General features: G+C 48.5%; 1 protein-coding gene across 10 annotated transcripts in view; it reads left to right on the top strand.

The window, feature by feature from the left end:
• MED25 (mediator complex subunit 25) overlaps nucleotides 1-23,087 on the top strand; it is a 27,827-nt gene extending 4,740 nt beyond the window's left edge. For 2 of the 10 annotated variants that reach the window (XM_084805011.1, XM_084805010.1), the window contains exons 4-20: nucleotides 1,681-1,805; nucleotides 3,279-3,377; nucleotides 4,089-4,209; nucleotides 7,870-8,026; nucleotides 9,358-9,488; nucleotides 9,575-9,668; nucleotides 9,829-10,025; nucleotides 10,196-10,321; nucleotides 10,425-10,507; nucleotides 11,576-11,633; nucleotides 12,488-12,595; nucleotides 13,676-13,846; nucleotides 14,655-14,756; nucleotides 14,926-15,000; nucleotides 15,615-15,788; nucleotides 21,840-22,047; nucleotides 22,840-23,087. In XM_084805011.1, the coding sequence (XP_084661137.1) occupies nucleotides 1,681-1,805; nucleotides 3,279-3,377; nucleotides 4,089-4,209; nucleotides 7,870-8,026; nucleotides 9,358-9,488; nucleotides 9,575-9,668; nucleotides 9,829-10,025; nucleotides 10,196-10,321; nucleotides 10,425-10,507; nucleotides 11,576-11,633; nucleotides 12,488-12,595; nucleotides 13,676-13,846; nucleotides 14,655-14,756; nucleotides 14,926-15,000; nucleotides 15,615-15,788; nucleotides 21,840-22,047; nucleotides 22,840-22,949 (2,139 nt within the window). In that variant the 3' untranslated portion in view covers nucleotides 22,950-23,087. Of the gene's footprint in view, nucleotides 1-1,680; nucleotides 1,806-3,278; nucleotides 3,378-4,088; nucleotides 4,210-7,869; nucleotides 8,027-9,357; nucleotides 9,489-9,574; nucleotides 9,669-9,828; nucleotides 10,026-10,195; nucleotides 10,322-10,421; nucleotides 10,508-11,575; nucleotides 11,634-12,487; nucleotides 12,596-13,672; nucleotides 13,847-14,654; nucleotides 14,757-14,925; nucleotides 15,001-15,614; nucleotides 15,789-21,839; nucleotides 22,048-22,839 lie in introns of all 10 variants that reach the window. The other 8 variants (XM_084805006.1, XM_084805005.1, XM_084805003.1 and 5 more) reach the window with 6 other exon arrangements.
• The last annotated feature ends 589 nt before the right edge of the window (nucleotides 23,088-23,676 follow it).

Raw genomic sequence — 23,676 nt, forward strand, 5'->3', positions numbered from 1 at the left:
CACATGCCAGGCATGTGACCCATGTGTTTTTTGTGGGTTTAATCATAAGACCTTAAGAAGAGCCAGGCTGGATCAGACCAAGGGGCCATCTAGTCCAACATTCTGTTCACCAATGGCCAACCAGCTGCCCATGGGAAACCCACAAATAGAACATGAGTGCAATAGCACTCTCCCACTCGTATTCCCCAGCAAAGGGTATATAGTCATACTGCCTCTAATATTGGAGGTAGCATATAGCCATAAGTACTAGTAGCCATTGATAGCCTTCTCCTCCAGGAATTTGTCTAACCCCCTTTTCAAGCCATCCAAATTGTGGGCCATCACTACGTCTTGAGGTAGCAAATTCCATAGTTTAACGTGTGATTTGCTACTGTGATGTGTGAACTTGGCTGTTGTCTAAAGCAAAGAATGGAAAAAGCAGTTTTTCCCTGAGTAAAAGCTTCTACTTCTGAACAGTTGTTTCTAAATGTCTGTTAATTACTTTTGTTTTTTATCACATTGAGTGGGCTCAGATGTAACACTAAACAACAGTTTAGCACTAAGGGAACAAGCCTGGTTGAGACTCAGGCTCATGCATTCCTCCCATGAAGAGGAGATCGGAAGCTTTTGCTTCCATTTTCAACTAACTGTTAGGACTCAATTTATTTGAACCCAGGAGAACAGTGGTTAGTATTAACTATAGTTTAGGGAGACAAGCCACAATTATAAAACACAGTTTGAAGTTGGCTTATTTCTCTAACCTAAACCATAGTTAAGACTAATCACAATTTGTCCAGGTTCAGACATAATGGATAACTATGGTTAGTTGGAAATGGAAGTGAAAAGTTCCGATCTCCTTGCAGCCATGCCAGAGGGGAAGAGGGAGCATGTGAGCCCTGAGGCTAATAAACACTAAATCATAGTTTAGTGTTAACATGCAAGCTATGTCACTGTTATCCCATTTTTCCCTCAAGGATCTCAAGGTAGTGTACATGGGGTTACTGTGTTTTAACTTTATATTGAACCTGGGTTGCAATGTCTGCATTCAGACAATCCTCCAAACCATAGTTTGAAGGATTGGGAGCAAGCCTTGTGTTGTACACTCTATCTTCCACTCCTGTCATGTGCATACTTCAGTGCACTATGTAGTGGTTTGATCAAACCATAGTTGCTGTTGCATCCAAGTGTGGCAAGCCATTGGTTTGATAAAACTATATTTTGCCCACAAGCTAGGGCCATGCCTTGACTTGCAGGCAAAGCATAGTTAGATCAAATGTGAAAGTAATTGATTAAGCCAAACAAGCAGAAGAGGGAGCAAGGAACATGTGAGCACAGAGATCATTCGCTATCCTTTGGAGAATCACCTGAATGCTGCCAGTGAGTGGCCTGAAGTCAGCCAGTGAGCTTAGATTCCAGTTTCTCCAGTTTTGACAAAAGAACTCTTTGTGGATTTAATAAAACATATAGGAACTTAACCGATAACAAATTGCTCTTTCTAAACATTTCCATTAGCATGTGCACATTGCAGACATCTTGAATGCGCCAGCACAGCTGTGCTGTAGTGGGAGCCAAAATCACTGGTTAGTGACACAGTCACACAGCCGAGCAGAAGCCCAGCAGAAGAGTCACAGTGCTGAAAATACCTTTGCCCAGAGCCCGTCTGTCTAACCGACTTCTACCTCCCACCCTTGTCTCCTGCAGTATGGTGGCACCCAGTACAGCCTGGTGGTGTTCAATACGGTGGACTGCGCTCCTGAGTCATACGTGCAGTGCCATGCACCAACTAGCAGCGCTTACGAGTTTGTCACATGGCTTGACAGCATTCAGTGAGTCTGGGAGCGCACATGACTATCTGTAGTCATGCTGCTTAATTTTGCACTAGAGATTGTGTTTCAGCGTTTAATGCAGGGGAGCAAAACCTTTTCGGCCCTAAGGGCTGTATCTGTTGCTGGCCTGGGAGCTGCACACATGCATAGACACACACACTGCTGATCCTGATACAGATTCTTTCCTTGCTACTAGCAGCAGCAGGGAAAGAGTGATTTGTATGAGAATCTCTGTGGAAAAGAGTGGAGAGTACTGCCAGCAGGGAATTCAGAGGGATGGTCAGGAAACGCCTTAGCCTACTACTGGTTGTGCATCCCTGGAGTAATGCCTTGGAACAGGAGAGGAATCCAATGTCTTAGTTGTAACTTCTGGAGATCAGAAAAGATTTCTCGATGGATTAGTATAGCAAATGTTTGGGGGAAACAGGGTGAAGTATGTTCCTTTTCAGTTGCTGTCAGCTTGGATCCATGCGCTGCCTTGCAATTATCTTTCTCCTCTGCTTGTAACATGCTACAGCCAAGGTTGATCTGTGGGTAGGCAGTGGTTTGTTTGGCTCAGGGGACTGAACAGGATGGCCGGTTCAATCGGTCTGAGAAGGAATGGAAAGGAAGACTTCTGGGTTTTCTAGGGCTAAGGTGGGGTATGGTGGGTTGTAGAGAGTGGGCTGGAAGCCAAGCCTTCTGAGTTTCTTGGGAAGTATGTGAAGATTAGGGTGGGTGGTGAACGTCACCACAAAGTCTAGAAGATTGCATGGCTCAGTGGTAGAGCCCAAATTTTGCATCTTGTAAGGTCCCAAGTTTAATCCCAGTCATTTCATGTTAAAGGATCTTGAGCAGCAGGGATAGGGGAAAAAAACCTCTGCCTAAAATTTTGGAGACCAACTGCTGTTTGAAGTAGATTATGTTAAAAGTAAATGGACCAAAGCTCTGACTCAGTATAGCCACTTTGTTTATGTCTGGGTTCTGTCTGGCGCTTGAGAATGGGCTGGTTTGGATAATCATATCTCATTAATAAACTGAGAGATGAACAAGCCTTTTGGCCACGTACGCAGCTCCTTTGCTCATCTCTTCACAGGGGGAATGAACAAACCAGGAAGTCTTCCTTTAACTGTAATTTCTTGTTTGGCCCTTTGGTTCCCAGTACTGTCGGTGCCAGCTATGGGAAGCCCTTTCTTGTCCTTGCTAGTTTGTTTTGGGGTTTTTATTTGATTAATGGCTTTGGAATTAGCCAGGCTATGAAGTCAGTTTCAAACCATGGCTTCATATCCTGGCTTTTTCTGAAGCTATTAACTGTGGGGTCTCAGTTAAGAAAAGTCAGGAAACCATAGCTAATGGAAGCCTTCCTGGTGTGTTTGCTCTGGCCACAAACAGGCTGCATGCATGGCCAAGAGGCTTTGATCATCTGAATGCAGCCCATGAGGCCGTTGGTTCCCAGCACTGGCCCTCTCTGATTTTTTGTCTTCCTAATCTCAGATTTGTGGGTGGCGGTGGCGAGAGCTGCAGTCTCATCTCAGAAGGGCTCAGCACTGCTCTGCAACTCTTTGATGACTTCAAAAAGATGAGAGAGCAAATGTAAGTCTTTTTGGGGTAGGGGTGAAGGCAGGGTGGAAAGTCAGGACTCAATGAGTGTACATGAGGGTTCCCATCTGTTTTTAATACTAGTGCATCCTCATGAGTCATGTTTAAAGCTGTGAAATGTTTTGTTTCATTCTGTGGTTCCTATGTGCCTGGCGTTGTTTCACAGAAAGGGGAGAAACATGAATGAAAAGCTGAGTTGAGTTTCGTTTTTTCTCATAAGATTTTTCAGAGCCTTTTACCGTTTCCTTTGGAAAGTCATAATAAGATAGGACAAAATGAAAGCTTGCCAGGTGGGGGTGGTGCTGGGAGTGTCTGTGCCAGCTACTGAAGCCTTTCTTGGACTTGTTCATTTGTTTATTTTTAATTTTCTTTGCTCAACTTTTCAGGCCCAGGGGGAGGGAAGTTTTTTTTTTTTTTAAGTGTGTGTGTAAGTGTAACTTCTAAAATACCTTTTCTCAGCACTACTGCTCTAATCTGAATTGGAGTCTCTCCCGAGCCCCCTCTTGCAGCTGCTTTAAAGTAAAAAACAAAGCAATGTCAGGGTTGCATCCATCCATATCTGCCATGCAGAATGCTGGTCCAAGATAGGACAAATGCACAGCAATGCTGCACTGCTGTTGAAACCTTGGTCTAGATTAAAGCACAGCATGCTTGACTATGTAGTTCTTCAGGGCTCCTCACCTGTTCCTGGTCTCCCCCAAACAGAGGCCCGACGCATAAAGTTTGCATCCTTATCTGCAACTCCCCACCCTACCTCCTTCCAGCTGTGGAGAGCACCACATATTCTGGCTATACAACGGAGAACCTGGTGCAGAAGATTGGTGAGGTGAGTGAAAGATGCTTGCAGCAACCTGGATTTCTGATTTCTCTGGATTTTTGGATGATGTATGGTGGGTTGAGATTAGGAGCAGGCAAAGTAGATCTCCAGATGTTTTGGAGTTCAGCTCCCAGCATTCCTGACCATTGGCCATGCTACCTTACCCCAATCCTCCCAGACATCGTCTACAGTCTTCCCCAACCTGGTGCCCTCTAGAATTCTGGGAGTTGTGGTCCAGCAAATCTGGAGGGCATCAGGTTTGGGAAGGCTGATCTTCTAGGTTAGAACAGAGCATGGCTTGGAGATGTATGGGAATCCCAGCAAGTAATGTATGGGGTGACCTGGATAGCTTAGAACTGAAGATGCTTTGTGGCAGGAGCTCTCCCCACTTGCCTCCCAGGGAATTCAAATGCCAAGTGAATTAGAGGTAGAGAATGTCTTAGACGAAGAACCCTATCTCCCCTGGGAAGGAAGTTGAAAGGAGGGATTGCAGACATGTTGCTAGGCAACCCTTTGAAAGAACTGTGTGTCTGCTGCCCATCTGTTTCAACGCCTGTTCAAGGGGGCCGTCTCCTCCCTGTCTTCTTGTTTTCTTAAACCAGGCTTGGCCAACCAGAGGCCCAAGGCCCAGATGCTGCCCTATTGCCCAGAGCCTAAACTCTGTGACCTTACTGGTTCACAAAGGAGAACAAATATGTTCAGGCTCAGACATGTTCAGATACCAGATTCCATGGATAAATGCAGTTTTTTGAGGTAGTAAAGCAAGTCTCCTTATGCAAGCAGCTGAGGGGAGTCAGTCCAGAGATGAGTTCATGATGGCCAGTCAGGTTCTCTGGGTACAGAGTTGAACTCTGGGTGATGTTACCACTCAGCTCAATTTGCCTAACCTACTGAATTCTTTATACTCTTCATTTACCTCCCCATTGGTAACAGAAAGTGTGGAAAGTCATGAGGTTTCAAAATGTATTTGCATTTTCCATTGTGAACATTTTTGTAAGCAAGAAATGTTCACAGTATCAGCCGAACTATCTTTAAATGAACGTAAGGTTTCAGAGTTGAAACCAAACCCTGTTTTCTAATAGCCCTGAGATGCCTTTTGTTTTTCAGCAGCCAGTGATCTCTTGTCCATGCAATGCAGCCTCCAAGTTTGATTAAACAATAGACTTTGTTAGAAAACTGAATTCTAATAAACCTTTTATCAAGCAAAATCAGACACATCTCGCCTTATGATAGCCAGGTCAAAGGGTTGCAGGCCTTTTATATCAAACATAACCCAAATACCCAATTTTGTTTTCTCACTCCCTGTTGCTCAACCAACAGAGCTCGAACATTAGGATATCCACTAATTAGAATAGTCATATTATAGAGAAGCTTTCCCCAACTTGGCGCCTTCCAGATGGCTTGGACTACAACTCCCATCCACTCCATGACAGGATTTGCAGTCCAGCACATCTGGAGGGCAGGGGGTTGGGGAAGACTGTCTTAGGGGACTTGAGCTAACCATGCCTCATGGCTTGCAGGGATGATAATACATATTACGAGCAATATGTGTGAGTATGAGTAACGCAGCAGCTCGGCTGTTTTCAAGAGCTGCCCCTTTTTAGCATGTAACTCCTTTGCTGAGAGAACTGCACTGGCTGCCTATTCGCTACCAGGCCAGGTTGAAGGTATTAGTACTAGGGTACAAACCCCTAAATAACTTGGGAGCAGAATACTTGAGAGAGTGCCTTCTGCCTTACCAACCTGCTCGGTCGCTGAGGTCACTGGAGGGTTTGTGGCTCCACATGGACCAATGGCCCGATTGGAGTCCATCAGGAGAAGAGCCTTCAGTGTGGTGGCCCCCTTTCTGTGGAACTCCCTGCCTTTAGAGGTCAGGAAGGCCCCCACACTGTGCTGTTTCCGGCAGCTCCTGAAAACAGCACTGTTCCAGGAGGCATTCCGTAATTGACCAGTCATGGTTTCTATTGGTATTCTGCTTTCAAAATAGCATAATTTAAGTCTGGTGTTTTAATCTTTTTATCCTTTTACAGTTTTATCTCTTGTGTTAACCACTCCCAAATCTGTTCTAGATATGGAGTGGTATACAAATATTGTAAATAAATAAAAATAAATAAATAAGAGTAAGTATATCAGAGTAATTCCCATGGTATGTCATTTGTGCCAATTATAAGGAGGATTGATAGTATTGCAATCTTCCTCTTGGCTTCTTTTCTGGGCTGGTAGGTATGATAATCTTTCATGACATATTTCAGACTAAAGTTCAGTGCAACCACTGCTCTGACTATTTCATTTCCGTTGAAAGCCTGGTGGGTGTACAGCACACAAAAACATCTTATCTGGTGCTAACGAGAGAGTGAGAGTAAAAACTTGGCTCACTGTTTCAGTCATAAAAACAAGACAATAGATTACGCTATCTTGTGAGATTTGATTTGTTGAACTTACATGGCCGCCCATCAACAAATATGCTCTGGATGGCTTACAGGTCAGGAAAGCAAAATAAAATGTTAAACATGGGCAAAATAACATATTTAAGAGCAACAAATGTTAAAAATACAGCATAAGAACTTCCTTCTAATAAAGACAGCTTAAAACAATTAGCAACTTGAATTAAAAACCATACTAAAACAGCAAGGCTGTGTTGGGATGATCGCAATGGGGGAAGAAGCCATCGTGGCTTCTCCCCCCACACATGCGACTGCTATTAGCATAATCCTCCGTGATGCAGTGTGGGTTGGCATGTCATGCAAACCAGGTGTGCAGCGCAACAGGGGCGGCTTCATAGCCTCTACTGCACGTCATGGATTTTAAGGTGGGTATGAAGCTGCTGTGTGCCCATTTAGGACAACTCACGCTGCATCGTGGGGGATAAATGGCAGTTGCGCAGGAGTGGGAGAAGCCACGTTGGCTTCTTTCCCCATTGCAATCTTCCGAACCCAGTCGAGGAGTCCAAGCAGTGTTAAAAAGCCTGGTGAAATAAGGCCTTCACCTGACACCAAAAAGGGGGCACTAGAGGAGCCACAGCTGGGGTGCCACCACAGAGAAGGCCCTCTCCTTAGTAGCCACTCCCCTCATTTCGCTTGGTCAGGGAACACAGACCAGGGCCTCCAAAGAGGATCTTAAGGTTCGGGTAGGTGTCTATAGCAGAAGGTGATCCTTTAGGTAACCTGGTGGGAGATGGGAGCAATCTTTACCTTAAGCTGTGTTCTCCCATGCAATCTTGTGGGGGCTCCTCCTCCCATCTTGAAATTGCTCTGGTTAAAGTAGTGAGAATAGGAGACTGGACACTTGGGTATTTGTGCATTTGTTTTTATTTGAAATATTTACATATCGTATCTAGAGGTGTCAGGTTGGGGAAGGTTGCTGTATCTCTTGCCTTTCTTCCATTGTGGAACTCAAAACCATTTACATGGAGTTCCCTGGCAGTCTCCCATCCAAACACTGACTGGACCCAGGCCCACTTAGCTGCTTCATGTGCCCTCAGATCATGGCCTGGGTTGTGTGCCAGTTGCCAACATGCCGGGAAGGAGCAAGACAGCATAAGTGATTGGGGGATGGGAACCTTTGGAGATCTGTCTTCCACAACCTGTCCTGAGGTTGCGTGGGGCAAAGGGGTGTGTGTGTGATGTCCTCTTTGCTTACCCGCTCTGCCTTTATTCCCCCACCCCCCAGCGTGGGATCCACTTTTCCATTATCTCCCCACGGAAGCTACCGGCTCTGCGCATTCTCTTTGAGAAGGCCGTGACGGGGGGCATGTTGGAGGCCCAGCTCAAGGACTACAGCCAGGACCCCCGGCATATGATCCTCATCCGTGGCATGGTGCTTCCAGGTAAGAGCCGACCTGGGAGCGAGCAGTTGGCTGGCACTGGGAAGCATCATGCTGAGTCGGTGCAAGCTGACCAGTCCGGCCTGGGAAAGGGTAGACAGAGGAACGTAGGAGGCTTGACATCCCATGAAGGGCGGGGTGGGGGTGGGGAGGACTGTTTCCATCTCACCTTCCAAACCTGCCTGGCAATTATCAGTAGGCAATCTTTGAGTCAAGAAAGTCTGTTAACTACAGTGTAATGGTTGAAGCTCATTAGGGTTGTGCTGTGTTCAAGGGGTCATTGGCTTAGCTCCAGATGTAGTTGTACCCAGAGTAGAGCCATTGAAATAAATGGGATTTAAGTTAGTCACAACAAAGTCTGTTTTCCAGTAGGACCATATATTCAAATTATAGACCAACCAAGATGTATTCCATAATAATGCACAAGCACAGAAAAAGCCCCAAATGTGACATTAGGTTCAGAATTCAGATTCCTGAGAATCTCTGCTTTTACTGTTTTTTAATTAAAAAAGAAAAAGTGTATTGCTCCTAGGGCTGCAAAGATACACTTGAAAATGTATGAGCACATTATCAAGTGATAAATCCTAGAAGCAAGAGAGGAGCAGCCAAATCAGATTTCCAGAGGTCGAGGGTTCAGTGCCCTGCATCATCCCTTCCCTGTGCAGAAGCAGACTTAAATAGCTCAGTGACAGCCATGTAAAAGTGCTTGAATTGATAAAAGGCCACAGCATTCACCTCTTCTGGGGACATATTTTTTTGGGAAGGCAGTTTGTGCACCCCTGGTTATGGTGTTGTAGCCAGCAGAGGTATTCTTCCATCCTGCAATTCAAGGCATAGCTTACAGAGGTTCCCAGGCGATCTCTCAGGTGGACCCAGACCAGGCTGGCTTAGTTTCAGCATGTGGACTATGTCTTTTGCCCTCCAGTTGTCCCCCTAAGTTTTATTTATTTATTTTTAGTGGTTTCCTTTTCTTTATTTAAAACGTATCGCCCGCCTTTCCACTAGTATACTCACAGTGGCTAACAATGTTTAGCATGAAGCAGTTGCACTAAATCTATACATGAATGATGATACAGATAAGTTATTTTAAAAAAACAATATATATATTAATGATATGAACCTTAACAGTAGAAAATGGAGGGTTAGCTCTACCCTGTCCTGCAGTTGATTGATATTCCTTGAATTTATTTTTGTGTCTGTATATGAGGGAGGGAGAGAGAGAGAGAGAGAGAGAATGGGGTGTCAGGGAGTGCACACTTCCTGGTGGTGAGTAATACCCCCCTCCGGCACTTCCTTTTGATGACTAGCACCATTTCCTGCTTTTCTGTCTGCAGTCGGAGGGGGAGCTGCTGCCAACGCCCTGCAGCCCAAACAGGCTGTGCCGCAGCCCCAGCTCCCCACAGTGCCGCCCCAGCTCCCTGCTGCCCCGCCACAAGCCCTGCCACCGGTTTCTCAGCCATACCAGGTACATCATGTGCCCCAAGAGGTGGGTAGGGGATGGGAGGATCCTGGCTCCCACAACCCATGCCTTGCTCTGACCTCTCGCTTCAGGTGGCGCCATCCACGACTCTCACCGCTGCCCAGGCAGCTGCGCAGTCCGCTGTGGAGGCTGCCAAGAGCCAGAAAGCCGGCCTAGGCCCCCGCTGTGAGTCCTTGCTTGTTTCCTGGGCTCTGGGAGGGAAAAGATTGCTCTGTAGGATTCGACCAGGAGAGGGGGGTGGTTAAGAGGTGCTAGAGGTATGTGTGTTTGGGGGTGAAGGATAGCTGCTTCCATGACCACATGGCCTTCTCTCTCCTCTCCATAGTCCCCTCCTTGAACCCCTTGCAGCCAGCCTTCAGCCAAGCTCCCACACAGACGCTCCCGGCAGGCTCAGTCCCAGCCCTGCCTCAAAAGCTCCCTGCCTCTTCTCCGTCCAGTCTGGTCTCCACGGTCACCACAGGCTCCAGCCTGCTGGTCCAGCCGCCTGTGCAAGCTCCGCCACAGCCTGGTGCCTCAGCCATGGTACACGTGAGCCCCCGACCGTTCAGGAGGGGGGAAGAAATGTGTGCGCAGGATCTTGCCGATCCAGGGCTTACCACTTATTTTTCCATCTCTTTAAGTGGCTGGCCCACAAGTGATTGTTGCCCATCTCTCCCTCTCCTTCCCGCACCCTCCCCACCCACCCCCCTCAGCAGTCCACTGGCGTGCCTCCCGGCAGCATGAATGTGACCCAGCCGGCACAGCCGCAGATCGGAGCGACCCAGCAGTCGGTCACAAACAAGGTGATGGCGTGGAGCGGCGTGCTGGAATGGCAGGAGGTGAGAGCTGAATCGTGGAGGAGGAGGAGGGGTGAGCTGGGAAAAGGGGAACCCTTCTCCTGACATGTTTTGACGGTCTGCCCCATCCCTCTTTCCCCAGAAGCCCAAGCCAGCTTCTGTGGATTCCAACACCAAGCTTACGCGTTCGCTGCCCTGCCAAGTGTATGTCAACCAAGGAGAGAACTTGTGAGTGTTGGTCTGTGTCGCTAAGGGGAGGGGATCGTGGCGGATGAGGAGAGGCAGTCTTGGTGGAGGCGGCAGGGGGAGCAGGGAGGTTCTACACAGAACTGGTGCTCTAGTGTTAGTGGAAATGGGCAAGGCACTGGTGGGTCTTGCGGGGGGCGGTTCAGCGAGGAAAGGAACATTCCAGCGATGCGAAGGGCAGGGAGCTTCCGATCCCAGCTCAGCAACGTCCTCGCTGTAAGTTTAGGGCATGGATGGGGCCTTCTGTCAGCTTGAGGGCCAAATTCAATTTTGGAGAAGCTCTCGGGGGCCTCATTCCAGTGGCTGGGCTGAAGGCAAAAGGCTGAGACCAAAACCACAAGAAGGCCAGCATATTGTAGCTTAAAGCTGTTATTGCCAGTAACTAAGCCTTAGAAGAGACATTTCAACCTTTCAGAATGGGGAAAAACAGCACAAATGCTGGGAAACTACCAAACGACTGGTGGTTTGGGGAAAGGAGGTCAGGCCAGGGGAAGGGAGTGTGACTATCAGGGGAACCCTGGAGGGCCAGATTCGGCCCCGAGCCTGAGATTCCGCACCCTTGGTTTAGTGGGCAGGGATGTGGAAAGGGTCTGGGGCCAGGACCAGGTTTCTTGTCTTTTGACCTCCAAAATAATAGTAACCTCCCTGATTTGGTGAAACTAAATGGGGCAAGGGTAGTTGCAGCCTGAAGTGGATGAAGAGCTAGAAAACCAGGATTGGGGAACCTGTGGTTCTCCAGATGGTTCCGGACTCCATCTCCCATCAGCTCCAGCCAGCGTGGCCAATGATCAGGGATGATGGGAGCTGTAGCCCAACAACTCCTGGAGGGTCACAGGTTCCCCATCCTGGCTGTAACCCTTGAAAGCTGCCAGAGCAAGGTCCCATCTCCCTTGAGAAATCAGATCTGGTTTTGAGGAGCTTGGAGTTCAGGGATTGCCTGTTGGCTGCTGGGTGCCATAATCCAACATGTCTGGAGGGCACCAGGTGGGGGAAGGCTAGTATGATCGATGAGGAACACACAGCTGACTTGCTCTGCTTGCTCCCTTCCAGGAAGGCTGAGCAGTGGCCCCAGAAGCTCATCATGCAGCTGATCCCCCAGCAGCTCTTGGTAAGGGGAGGGCTTGTGGGGTGGCTGTGGGCAGAGTCTGACCTGGCACTAGGCCATATCCCCTTAAGGCATCCTTTCTCAGCCTCGAGATGTTGTTGGGCCACAATGTCCATCATCCCGAGCCGGCATGACCGATGGTCGAGGATGATGGGAACTATAGTCCGCCAGCATCTAGGGATCAAAAAGGCCCTAGGGGAGTCCATTGGATAGTGCATTGGGTCTGGCGCCAAATTCATGCCTTTATGGATGTTGCTTCTATCTTAGCTGCAGTAACTCCAACAGTAAAATGGGTACCGTAACGGCCCTGCCACATAAAAATATAGGCAATGTAGTAAGGGGAGGCCACTCACGTGACACTGGAAGACATTAGGAGTGTATCTGGAGCTTAAGGGCTGCTTCTGATTTCCATAATCTGCATATGAGCATGGCAGGTGTCACACTGCAGGTAGCAGGCAGGTATATGTTTTGGAAATCTTAGCCTTAAATGCTAAATATGTGTGAGATATGTAGGTTGTACTTCTGCAGGTTGCAGCAGATGCATTGAATCTGTTACTTAGCTGTGCTCAGCTGTCAGAGGCTAGAACGTCTGTGCCCTGAACAGGCCTTTCTTCCCCAAGGCTTTCTGCATCAGAAATTAGTCTGTCTCTTTGAATTATTATACACGGTACAAGTTCTTCTTAGATATTTTATGGGTCTGTATGGTCGGACGACTCTTGCTTCTTCAGATTTGCTTTTGACTTCTCCATGTTTCACGGGAAGCTCCTTGATTCATCACCCCTCTCTACGGCCAAGTTTGCATGGCTTATACATGAGCTTAGGCTCCTACTGGATTAACCTCTGTTACTCCCTTGCAGACGACGCTGGGCCACCTGTTTCGCAACTCGCGCATGGTACAGTTCCACTTCACCAACAAGGATCTGGAATCGCTGAAGGGGCTGTACCGCATCATGGGCAACGGATTTGTAAGGCACTACAGGTGGTAGAGGGGTGTGGGTTGAGGTGGCCCAACTGATTTGGAGAAGGTAGTGTCTTCTCTCACAGTGGGTTGGTCATGATGGACAAATCAAATCAGTCAACGATTATAGTTTTCAAAACTCATCAGTACTTGGCGCCATCCAGATGTTTTGAACTTCAGCTCCCATCAGCCCCTGCCGACCTGGCTAATGGTCAGGAATGCTGGGAGTTGTAGACTGGAACCTGATGGGCACCAGGTTGGGGAAGTCCAATATACACTGTTGCCCCTACTTCACTGAATTACCTTTTGATCTTGAACATCCATATTGGTGGTAGCAGCCGGTGGACTTTGATCACAAGAATGTGTTAGATCTGGGATGGGGAACCTCTGGCCTGTGGAGGGTTGGGTTCCCTCCATGGGCCTCACCCCCTCCCCACAGATTGGTGATACCAAGGGTTTTCTCCTGGGGGAGTGTCGCGCTAAGTGTTGAGCACTTGGCCAGGGGTGAATCCCGGCTGAATCCCTTCCTTTTGCCCATTGCCCACAGCCCCAATCAGGATGTCACACAAAGGATGCACCTGATTCAGCTGCCATTTGGCAGAGCAGATCCTCCAAATGTCAGTCAAGTCCCCTTCCCTTGCAGAGAGAGGCATAGAGCTCCATGCCTCTCTCTGCACAGAGAAAGGGAGAATGGGTGGGGGCCAGATGATGTCAAGGAGGGGCTTGGGGCCAGGGAGCCTCTCACTCGACATCATCTGGCCCTCTGGATTGTTCCAGGGGAAGAGAAGGCAATCCACCTCCTGGATCAAAAAAGGTTCCCCTCTCCTTTCTTAGGTGCTTTGCGGGATTTCCTTCCCAGAGGGATGGAGTCTTGCAATTGTGGCTGGTGAATCTTGGCCTTATGGGGCGGAACCTCCCCCTTATAAGTGGAGCTTCTTAGTCATGGGGGCAGAGCCTTCATCTTGTGAATCGGGCTTCTTACTCCTCTTGCGGGTGGGAGGGAAGGAGAGAGAGGGGTGAGAAGTTCCCCAGTAACTATTGGGGCAGGTTCTTTAGCAGATGTGCATCTTTCTTGTCATACGAGCAGGCGGGCTGTGTTCATTTCCCTCACACGACCCCCTGTGAGGTGCGGGTGCTGATGCTGCTGTATTCCTCCAAGAAGAAAATCTTCATGGGGCTCATTCCCTATGACCAGAGTGGCTTTGTCAATGGCATTCGGCAGGTCATCACCAACCACAAGCAAGTACAGCAACAGAAGGTAAGTGGTTGTTCCCTCATGGGCATTGTTCTCTTCCACCACCCCCTTCCCTCACCCAGGTACGTTGGGGGACCCTTTCACAGACCTCTTGAATCACCGTGGGTCGAAATCTCTCACTCTCTTCTGCTTTTGAAACATTCCATTTCCCATCTGTCGTTGGCTGCCGTAGCAAAAATACCCCATTGCTCCCCAGAATCACAGCCCCATGCCCTGCCCCGCCCCGCACTTCTCCCAGCAGTGTTTGCTTGCTTGTGTCTGACTCGTGAATAAACCTGGGTGTGAAGCCCTCTGATGTTAAGCTATTCATAGTGAAAATGTGGGCACATCAGGAATAACTCCCAGCTTCCCTTAAGATATCTCTCTTGGTGTTCTGGAGCTTGCTGATGAACTGGAGCTCTGCAGGGGATTCTTCATACTGGATTGGGCCTCAGATTTAAGTCCTGATCCAGTGTTTTGTACACTTGTTTATTTGTGCAGCTCTGCACACGAGTGTGCTCTTAGACCAAGGATAGGCTATCTGGTGCCCTGCGGATGTTTTGGATGACAGCTCCTATAAACACAAGCCACCATGGCCAATGGCCTGGGATCATGGGAGTTGTGGTGCATAACATCTGGAAGGCACTAGGTTGCCTGCCTGTCTTATACTCCTCCTTGTCCCCTTTCACATTTAGTGATGGAAAGGCACGGACTGTTTTAACTTAAGTGATGCAATCCTTGGTCCCTTCTCCTGGCTTGAAATCTTCCCCTGTCAGTTCCCACTGGCCCCTCTCCATGTGCTTACTTCTCCTGTGTCTCCCTCTCTTTACAGCAGATGGGGGGGTCCCAGCCCTTGGGGTCTGCGCCCAGCACACAGCCCTTCCTGACAAAGCAGCCTGTTGCTTTGCCAGTGACACAGGGGGTCCAGCAGCAGGTAAGACGGTGGATGAGATGAGGTTTTGTCCTAACCCTTTTGGGGGGAGGCAGCCACACAAGGTGGGGTGGGGAGCGCTACCTACTGCCTGTTTGAGCTTGGAATTGCTCTGTCTCATTGGCTACCCCACCCCCTGGTCAGATGCACACACCCCCTAATCTTTCTGCAGATGGGTAGCCAACAGGTGAGCCCCGGCATGCCTCAGGTGGGGATCATGGAAGAACAGCAACGGCAACAGGGGCTGGTGAGTCTCTTGTGGAGGTAGGAGCCTGCTGCGTTTGTTGGGGGATGGGCTCATCTGCTTCATGCAGCTTGGCCTAATCAACCCAAGGGGTTGAGTCCCAGCCCCAGACGGGAGATGTCGGCTCAGAGGATTCCCCTGTGTGTTAACCCAGTAGGTGAATTTCCTAACTGAATGCAGCAGTTGTGATGGGAATCGCGTGGCTCTTGCAACAGCATTTGGACCTTGCTTTTTCAGTGCCACTGTCCTTTCCTCCCGCAGTCAAGTGCAGAGGCAGGCTGGGGAGGGGGCAGTTAATATTCCAAGTCTATAGATTCCTTTCACTTTAAAAAGCTTTCTCTCAACCTGTCTTGCCCACACCCAGGGCTTCCTAATATTCTTTTGTAATCTGGCCACTGCAGAGGTCCTGCAAATACTCTCCCAGTCGCCCTGGAGAGCAGTCTGTCTTTTTCTGGTGTGTAGCACACTTTTCAGTGACAGCTCCCCTTTTGTGGGCCAATCCCTGTGGTGCTTCTGCATGTGTCTCTCATTTGCCATGCCTTTGGTTTTACGGGAAGGATGGACAGTGCTAAGCGAGCTCCAGCAAGCTGGATAATATTTCTTTTTATTTTTCCCAGTTGCAGCTTCGAGTGCAGCAGCCTCAGCCAGCTGCTCCACCCACCAGCCAACCCCCACAAGCGCCAGGTCCCCCACAGGCTGGGCCACAGGCCACCCAAGGGGGTACTATGCTTAGGCCCCAAAACCCGGGAGCCAATCCTCAGCTGCGAAGCCTCCTCCTGAGCCAACAGCCGGTAAGCACTATCTGTCTCTTCTCCACTTTGCCAATGAGCTAGTCCTTATTTGGAACTGTGCAAGCATTAAGCACGCCTAAGAGATGGAACCCTGTTTGGGGGGAAGAGATTCTACCACTGAGCCCTGCGGAAGAGAGGATGCCCCATAATCCTTTGCTCCCTCTGATGCTCAGGGCCCTTGGCAAGGAGTGGGCTCTTCTCCCTTGGTAGAGGGAGGGTGTCACAGAGAGAGCAGCTTCTCACATCAGCTCCAGAGTTTGAGTTGTGCAAATGGTTTTATCCCAGGGTATGTTGAACCTCTTTCAGCCCCAGGCCTGAATTCAATTTTTGGAGAAAAGGGCTGCATTCCAGTGGTGGACACGGCCAAGGGCAAAATGGGCAAACGGGCAGAGCCAAAATATCAAAGATATCTGCGTGTTTTAGCTGGAAGATCTTACTGCAAGTCATTAAACTTTAGGAGAGGCATTTCAACATTTTAGAATGGGGCGGGGTGGGGAACGCACAAAATCTGGGAAACCATCAATCAGCAGTCGGGGGAAAGGGGGTAGGGCCAGAGGAAGGGGGTGGGGCTGTCTGGGGAACTCAGGTGGGCCATTGGTTCTGCACCCCTGCTTTATCCACTTTTAGTGGAAGTCAGTCCATTCCCCTCCCCTTTTCCTATCAGGTTCTGTCCAGTCTTCATCAGAAGAACAGGGCGAATTCAGAGCTCTAGTGTGATCTCCAGGACCATTGCACACCTTCCTCAGATTTATATTCTGTCCTTTTCCACAACAGCCCCTTCTCTTAACACAGAGAGGGAGCTGGGAACCAAAGCCTCCAGATAGCTGAGAGAGGCGCTGCAACATGCCAGTCATGTTAGCCACGTGGGCGGAAGGAGTGGAATTGCATTCTGTTGGGGGCGGGGGCGTTGGCCCTATGTTACCACCCAAGGTAGGGCTCGGCACCCAGAAGGTAGACATCAGCTGGGCTGAGAGAGAGAGAAGGAGAGAGAGAGAGAATCTTTTTCAGTTGAAGTATATCTTGAAGGTGGGACGGTTGAGGCCAAGAAGCGGCACTCCTTGCCTGGAAGGAGTGAACAATTTGCATTGTCACATCTGCAACATCATTGACTGGGGCAGAAAAGGGCAACCAAAAAGATCTGGTGGTTGCAGCAACTCCCCTAGGAGGGAAAGGTTACAGTGTTTGGGGCTTTTTAATTTAGAAAGGAAGCTAAGTAAGTGCTGGTGGCGTATAAAGTCATGTGTGGTGTGGAGAAATGATCTCCCTCTCTCATAGTACTAGAACTCAGGGCCATACAATGAAGCTGAATGATGGGAGATTCAGGAGAGACAAAAGGCAGGCCTTCTTCACCCAGCGCATAGCTAAACTATGGAATTCACTACCACAAGATGTAGTAATGGCCACCAGTTTGGACGGCTTTATCTGATTTCCAAATGCTGACTAGTGGAGGATGCCTTTATCCATCATGCCCTGCTTATCAGCTTCCCGGGGGCATTTGCCTGGCCACTTTTGGGAGACAGATTGGGAGACAGATTGGACTAGACTAGTCCAATCTGTCTTTTGGGAGATTTTTGGGAGACAGATTGGACTAGACTAGATCTTAGATAACTACAAGATTAGTGATGGCCACCAATTTGGATGGCTTTAAAAACGGATTCGACACATTCCTGGAGGATAAAGCTATCCGTAGCTACTAGTCCTGATGACTGTATCCTACCTCCAATATTGGAGGCAACATGCCTCTGTATACTAGTTACTCGGGAACATGAGCAGGAAGGTGCTATTGCACTCATGTCCTATTTTATTAATTAATTTAATTAATTAAATTTCTTAATCGTCCATCTGGCTGATCACCCGAGCACTCTGGGCATGTTGTTGTTGTTGTTGTTCAATCGTTCAGTCGTGTCTGACTCTTCGTGACCCCATGGACCACAGCACACCAGGCCTTCCTGTCCTCCGCTCTCTCCCAGAGTGTGCTCAAGTTCATATTCATTGCATCGGTGATGCTATCTAGCCATTTCATCCTCTGCTGTCCCCTTCTCCTTTTGCCTTCAATCTTTCCCAGCATCAGGGTCTTTTCCAGGGAGTTTTCTCTTCGCATTAGGTGGCCAGAATATTTGAGCTTCAGCTTCAGTATCTGTCCTTCCAATGAGCACTCAGGGTTGATTTCCTTTAGGATGGACTGATTTGACCTCCTTGCAGTCCAGGGGACTCGTAAGAGTCTTCTCCAGCACCACAGTTTGAAAGCATTGATTCTTTGGCGCTCAGCCTTCCTTATAGTCCAGCTCTCACAGCCATACATTACTACTGGGAAAACCATAGCTTTGATTAGACGGACCTTTGTCGGCAAGGTGATGTCTCTGCTTCTTACTGTGCTGTCTAGGTGTGCCATAGCTTTCCTCCCAAGGAGCAAGCGTCTTTTAATTTCATGGCTACAGTCACCATCTGTGGTGATCTTGGAGCACAAGAAAGTAAAATCTGTCACTGCTTCCATTTCTTCCCCTTCTATATGCCAGGAAGTGATGGGCCAGATGCCATGATCTTAGCTTTTTTAATGTTGTGTTTCAAACCAGCTTTTGCACTCTCCACTTTCACCCTCAACAAGAGGCTCTTTAGATCCTCTTCGCTTTCTGCCATTAGGGTGGTATCGTCTGCGTATCTGAGGTTGTTGATAATTCTCCCGGCAATCTTAATTCCAACCTGTGATTCATCCAACCCGGTGTTTCTCATGATGTACTCTGCATATAAGTTAAATAAGCAGGGCGACAATATGCAGCCTTGTCGTACTCCTTTCCCAATTTTGAACCAATCGGTTGTTCCATGTCCAGTTCTTACTGTTGCTTCTTGACCCTCATACAGGTTTCTCAGGAGACAGGTAAGGTGGTCTGGTACTCCCATCTCTTTAAGAATTTGCCACAGTTTGTTGTGATCCACACAATCAAAGGCTTTCGCATAGTCAATGAAGCAGAAATAGACATTTTTCTGGAATTCTCTTGCTTTCTCCATGATCCAGCGAATGTTGGCGATTTGATCCCTAGTTCCTCTGCCTCTTTGAAACCCCGCTTGTACTTCCGGTAGTTCTCGGTTCACATGCTGCTGAAGCCTAGCTTGTAGGATTTTGAGCATCACCTTGCTGGCATGTGAAATGGGCGCAATTGTGCGGTAGTTTGAACTGGGTAATGTTTGTTGTTGTTGTTTATTCGGTCAGTCGCTTCCTACTCTTCGTGACTTCATGGACCAGCCCACGCCAGAGTGTCCTGTTGGCCGTCGCCACCTCCAGCTCCCCCAAGGTCAAGTCTGTCACCTCCAGAATATCATCCATCTTGCCCTTGGTCGGCCCCTCTTCCTTTTGCCTTCCACTGTCCCTAGCATCAGCATCTTCTCCAGGGTATCCTGTCTTCTCATGATGTGGCCAAAGTACTTCAGTTTTGCCTTTAATATCATTCCTTCAAGTGCGCAGTCTGGCTTTATTTCCTGGAGTATGGACTGGTTTGATCTTCTTGCAGTCCAAGGCACTCTCAGAATTTTCCTCCAGCACCACAGTTCAAAAGCATCTCTCTTCCTTTGCTCAGCCTTCCTTATGGTCCAGTTCTCGCAGCCATTGGTTACTACAGGGAATACCACTGCTTTAACTATGCAGACCTTTGTTGTCACTGTGATGTCTCTGCTCTTAACTATTTTATCAACATTTGTCATTGCTCTCCTCCCAAGAAGTAAATGTCTTCTGATTTCCTGGCTGCAGTCAGCGTCTGCAGTAATCTTTGCGCCTAGAAAGACAAAGTCTGTTACTGCCTCCACGTTTTCTCCCTCTATTTGCCAGTTATCAATCAAGCTGGTTGCCATAATCTTGGTTTTTTTGAGGTTTAACTGCAACCCAGCTTTTGCACTTTCTTCTTTCACCGTCTTCATAAGGTTCCTCAGCTCCTCCTCACTTTCAGCCATCAAAGTGGTATCATCTGCATATTGGAGATTGTTAATGTTTCTTCCAGCGATTTTAACTCCAGCCTTGGCTTCATCAAGCCCAGCACGTTGCATGATGTGTTCTGTGTACAGGTTGAATAGGTAGGGTGAGAGTATTCAACCCTGCCGTCCTCCTTTCCCAATCTTAAACCAGTCCGTTGTTCCGTGGTCTGTTCTTACCGTTGCTACTTGGTCGTTATACAGATTCCTCAGGAGGCGGACGAGATGACCTGGTATCCCCATACTACCAAGAACTTGCCACAATTTGTGATGATCCACATAGTCAAAGGCTTTAGAATAGTCAATAAAACAGAAATAGATGTTTTTCTGAAACTCCTTGGCTTTCTCCAGTATCCAGCGGATATTGGCAATTTGGTCTCTAGTTCCTCTGCCTTTTCTAAACCCAGCTTGTACATCTGGCAATTCTCGTTCCATGAATTGCTGGAGTCTACCTTGCAAGATCTTGAGCATTACCTTACTGGCATGTGAAATAAGTGCCACTGTTCGATAGTTTGAACATTCTTTGGTGCTTCCCTTTTTTGGTATGGGGATATAAGTTGATTTTTTCCAATCTGTTGGCCATTCTTGTATTTTCCAAATTTGCTGGCATATGGCATACATCACCTTGACAGCATCATCTTGCAAGATTTTAAACAGTTCAACTGGGATACCGTCATCTCCTGCTGCCTTGTTATTAGCAATGCTTCTTAAGGCCCATTCAACCTCACTCTTCAGGATGTCTGGCTCTAGCTCACTGACCACACCATCAAATCTATCCCCAATATTATTATCCTTCCTATACAGATCTTCCGTATATTCTTGCCACCTTTTCTTGATCTCTTCTGCTTCTGTTAGGTCCTTCCCATCTTTGTTTTTGATCATACCCATTTTTGCCTGGAATTTACTTCCGATGTTTCTAATTTTCTGGACGAGGTCTCTTGTCCTTCCTATTCTATTATCTTCTTCCACTTCTGCGCATTGCTTGTTTAAAAATAATTCCTTATCTCTTCTGGCTAACCTCTGGAATTTTGCATTTAATTGGGCATATCTCCCCCTATCACTGTTGCCTTTTGCTTTCCTTCTTTCTTGGGCTGCTTCCAGTGTCTCAGCAGACAGCCATCTTGCCTTCTTGGTTTTCTTTTTCTTTGGGACGTTTTTTGTTGCTGCCTCCTGAACAATGTTGCGAACTTCTGTCCATAGTTCTTCCAGGACCCTATCTACTAAATCTAGTCCCTTAAATCTATTCTTCACCTCCACTGCATATTCATTAGGACTATTAGTGAGCTCATATCTAACTGATTTGTGGGTCTTCTCTATTCTCTTTAGTCTGATTCTAAATTGTGCAATAAATTGGGCGATGTACAACAGTACAATTTAAAACAGTAATATTATACATTAAAACATTATTTAAAAATACCCTAACCCACCCCAAATGCCTGCCTGAATAACCAAGTTTTCAGTGCGTGGCGGAAGCTCATTAAAGGGGGGCATGGCAGAGTTCCCTAGGGAGGGAGTTCCACAGAATGGGGGCCACCACAGAGAAGGCCCTCTCCCTCGTCCTCACCAGCCTAGCTGTCCTGGCTGACGGGACAGAGGGAAGGCCATCCGAGGCTGATTTTGTTAAGCGGCCTGTCTGGTGTTGCTGGAGGCGCTGCTTGAGATAGGCTGGGCCGGAACCATATAGGCTTTTAAAGGTCAAAACCAACCCCTTGAATTTGGCCCGGAAAACAACTGGTAACCAGTGCAACTCCTTCAGCACCAGAGTGATGTGATCACGCCGACGGCTGCCTTTAATCAGGTGAGCTGCCATGTTCTGCACCAGCTGCAGCTTCCAAACCGTCTTCAGGGGTAACCCCACGTAGAGTGCATTACAGCAGTCTAGACGAGGGGAGACCAGGGCATGTCCTACTTGTCGGCTTCCTGTTGGCCACTCCTAGAAACAGGATGTTGGAGTAGAGAGGCTTCTGGTCCAGTCTAACAGGACTCTTCTCATGGGAGGACTTGCCTGTTTGATGATCCCTCCCTCCTTCCACTGTGAATGAATTTTTGCATTTTCATCTCCTCTCCCTTCCTGCTTTCTCTCCTGCACAGCCCCAGCCTGGTGTTCCTCAATCCCAGCAGCCCCTCCATCACCTCCAGCAAGGTTCCCCGGGAATGTTGCCACACCAGCCGATGGGACAGGCTCTGGGGCACCAGCCTCCAGGACAGCAGCAGCTGCAGCTCCCCGGACAGCCACTCATGCACCAAGCCCCCGGACAGCAGTGGCCAGCCCAGATGGCACCACGGGCACCATTGCAAGGTATGATATGCCAAGTTCATGTTACTCGGTGACTCCCACCCCAGAAACAGCTGCATCTGGGAGCTGGGGAAGGATCTTTGTTTTAAAACAAGGGCAAGGAACTTTCTTTCTATCAAGAACCTCTGACTTTCGGGGGGGAGATCAAGGGGGGGCACACACAAGCAATTAATGAATTAATTGTATTATAGATTCTTAATTGTATTCACTGGAACAGTGTCCTAACTGTTCCTGGAGAGGGGAGGCAAGTGAAGAGATATACTCAGGGAAATTAAAAGGTTTTCGACACTTTTTAAAGCAATACGTTAGGGGTGTCAAACCTCTTTCAGCCTGAGGGCTGTATTCAAGTTCAGAGGAGTTATCTGGGGCTGCATTCCAGGGGTGGACAGGGCAAGGGCAGACAGGATTGGGCCAAAATACCAAAAAATACCAGCCTATTGTAGTGTAAAGCTCTTACTGCCAGTAAGCCAGCCTTGGGAGAGGCATTTCAGCCGTTTAGAATGGGGCGGGGTGGGTGGGTATGCAAACGTCAGGAAACCACCAAATGACCAGCATGGCCATCCGGGGAACCCCGGAAGGCTGGATTTGATCTGCGGGCCTGAGGTTCAGCACCTTTGGAATAGTTGAAGAGTTCCTGGAAATGTTCAGGGGGCTGGCTGAAATTAACCACGGGGCCACATTCGGCCCTCCAATTGGAGGTTCACCACCCCTGTTTTAAAAATGTAATCCCAGAAATGTACCTGCTCATTCCTACCGGTTATGTCTCTTCCTCCACCTTACCATATCTCCTCCCAGGTCAAATGCTGATGAATGCTGGTCCCCGGGGGCCTGTATCTCAGCCAGGCTTGCAGCAGGTTCCAGCCCCCAGCATCATGGAGGATGACATCCTCAGGGACCTCATCTGATGGTGGAGGAGGGTCCTGCTCCAGTCTCACCCAGGGCTGAGGTTGTTCCTGCACCAGGGAGTTGCTTCCCTCCTGGAGAATGTTACTGTTTCTCTTGTGTGTAATTTCCCCCCATTTGTTAAGAAATCTTATACCCTTCCCTTCATGTCTTGGTCTTTTCTGGAAGAGGTTCCTGCCCCACAGCAACCATGTTAACTACTCTGCCTGCCCTTCCCATCATCCACTGCCATTTCAGAAGTTCCACTTGGCTCTGTTGCAACTGACAGAGATGGGGAATGAACCCAGGAAGCCTGAACCTTGGCCCAATCCCAGAAGTTCCCACATGGCCTATCACAGAATTTGGGAGGATGGAGAGTTGAGAATTTGGGCCAGGGGCTGAATAAGAAGCAGGACTCCTGCGAGCTTTGGTGTGTGGGGGGGGGTGGCCCAGGGTCCTTGGGTTCTCGGACAGAGAAATGAGGTTTAGTGAGTTAAGAGCTTTCAAAGGGGGAAAAGGCAGTTCTGAGAGCTGGGGTCTCGGTGGGATTGGAGAGGTGCAAGGCAAGATAAGGAGGCTGGCTTTGTTCACCCTAAAGGTTAAAAAACTGGAAGTCCTGACCCAGGTCTCCTCTTAAGAGCCTCCCAGCTAGCCTGCCCTCACCACCTTCCCCAGTTTCCCATGACAGCCAGTGCCCCAAACAATTCTGTGTCTGTACCCTGCTCTGCTTCACCACCACACAAAACTTTG

The sequence above is a fragment of the Heloderma suspectum genome, chromosome 6, assembly GCF_057233095.1.
Source record: "Heloderma suspectum isolate Gila_16-S chromosome 6, 16-S_ref, whole genome shotgun sequence".
NCBI classification, from domain to species: Eukaryota; Metazoa; Chordata; class Lepidosauria; order Squamata; family Helodermatidae; genus Heloderma; species Heloderma suspectum.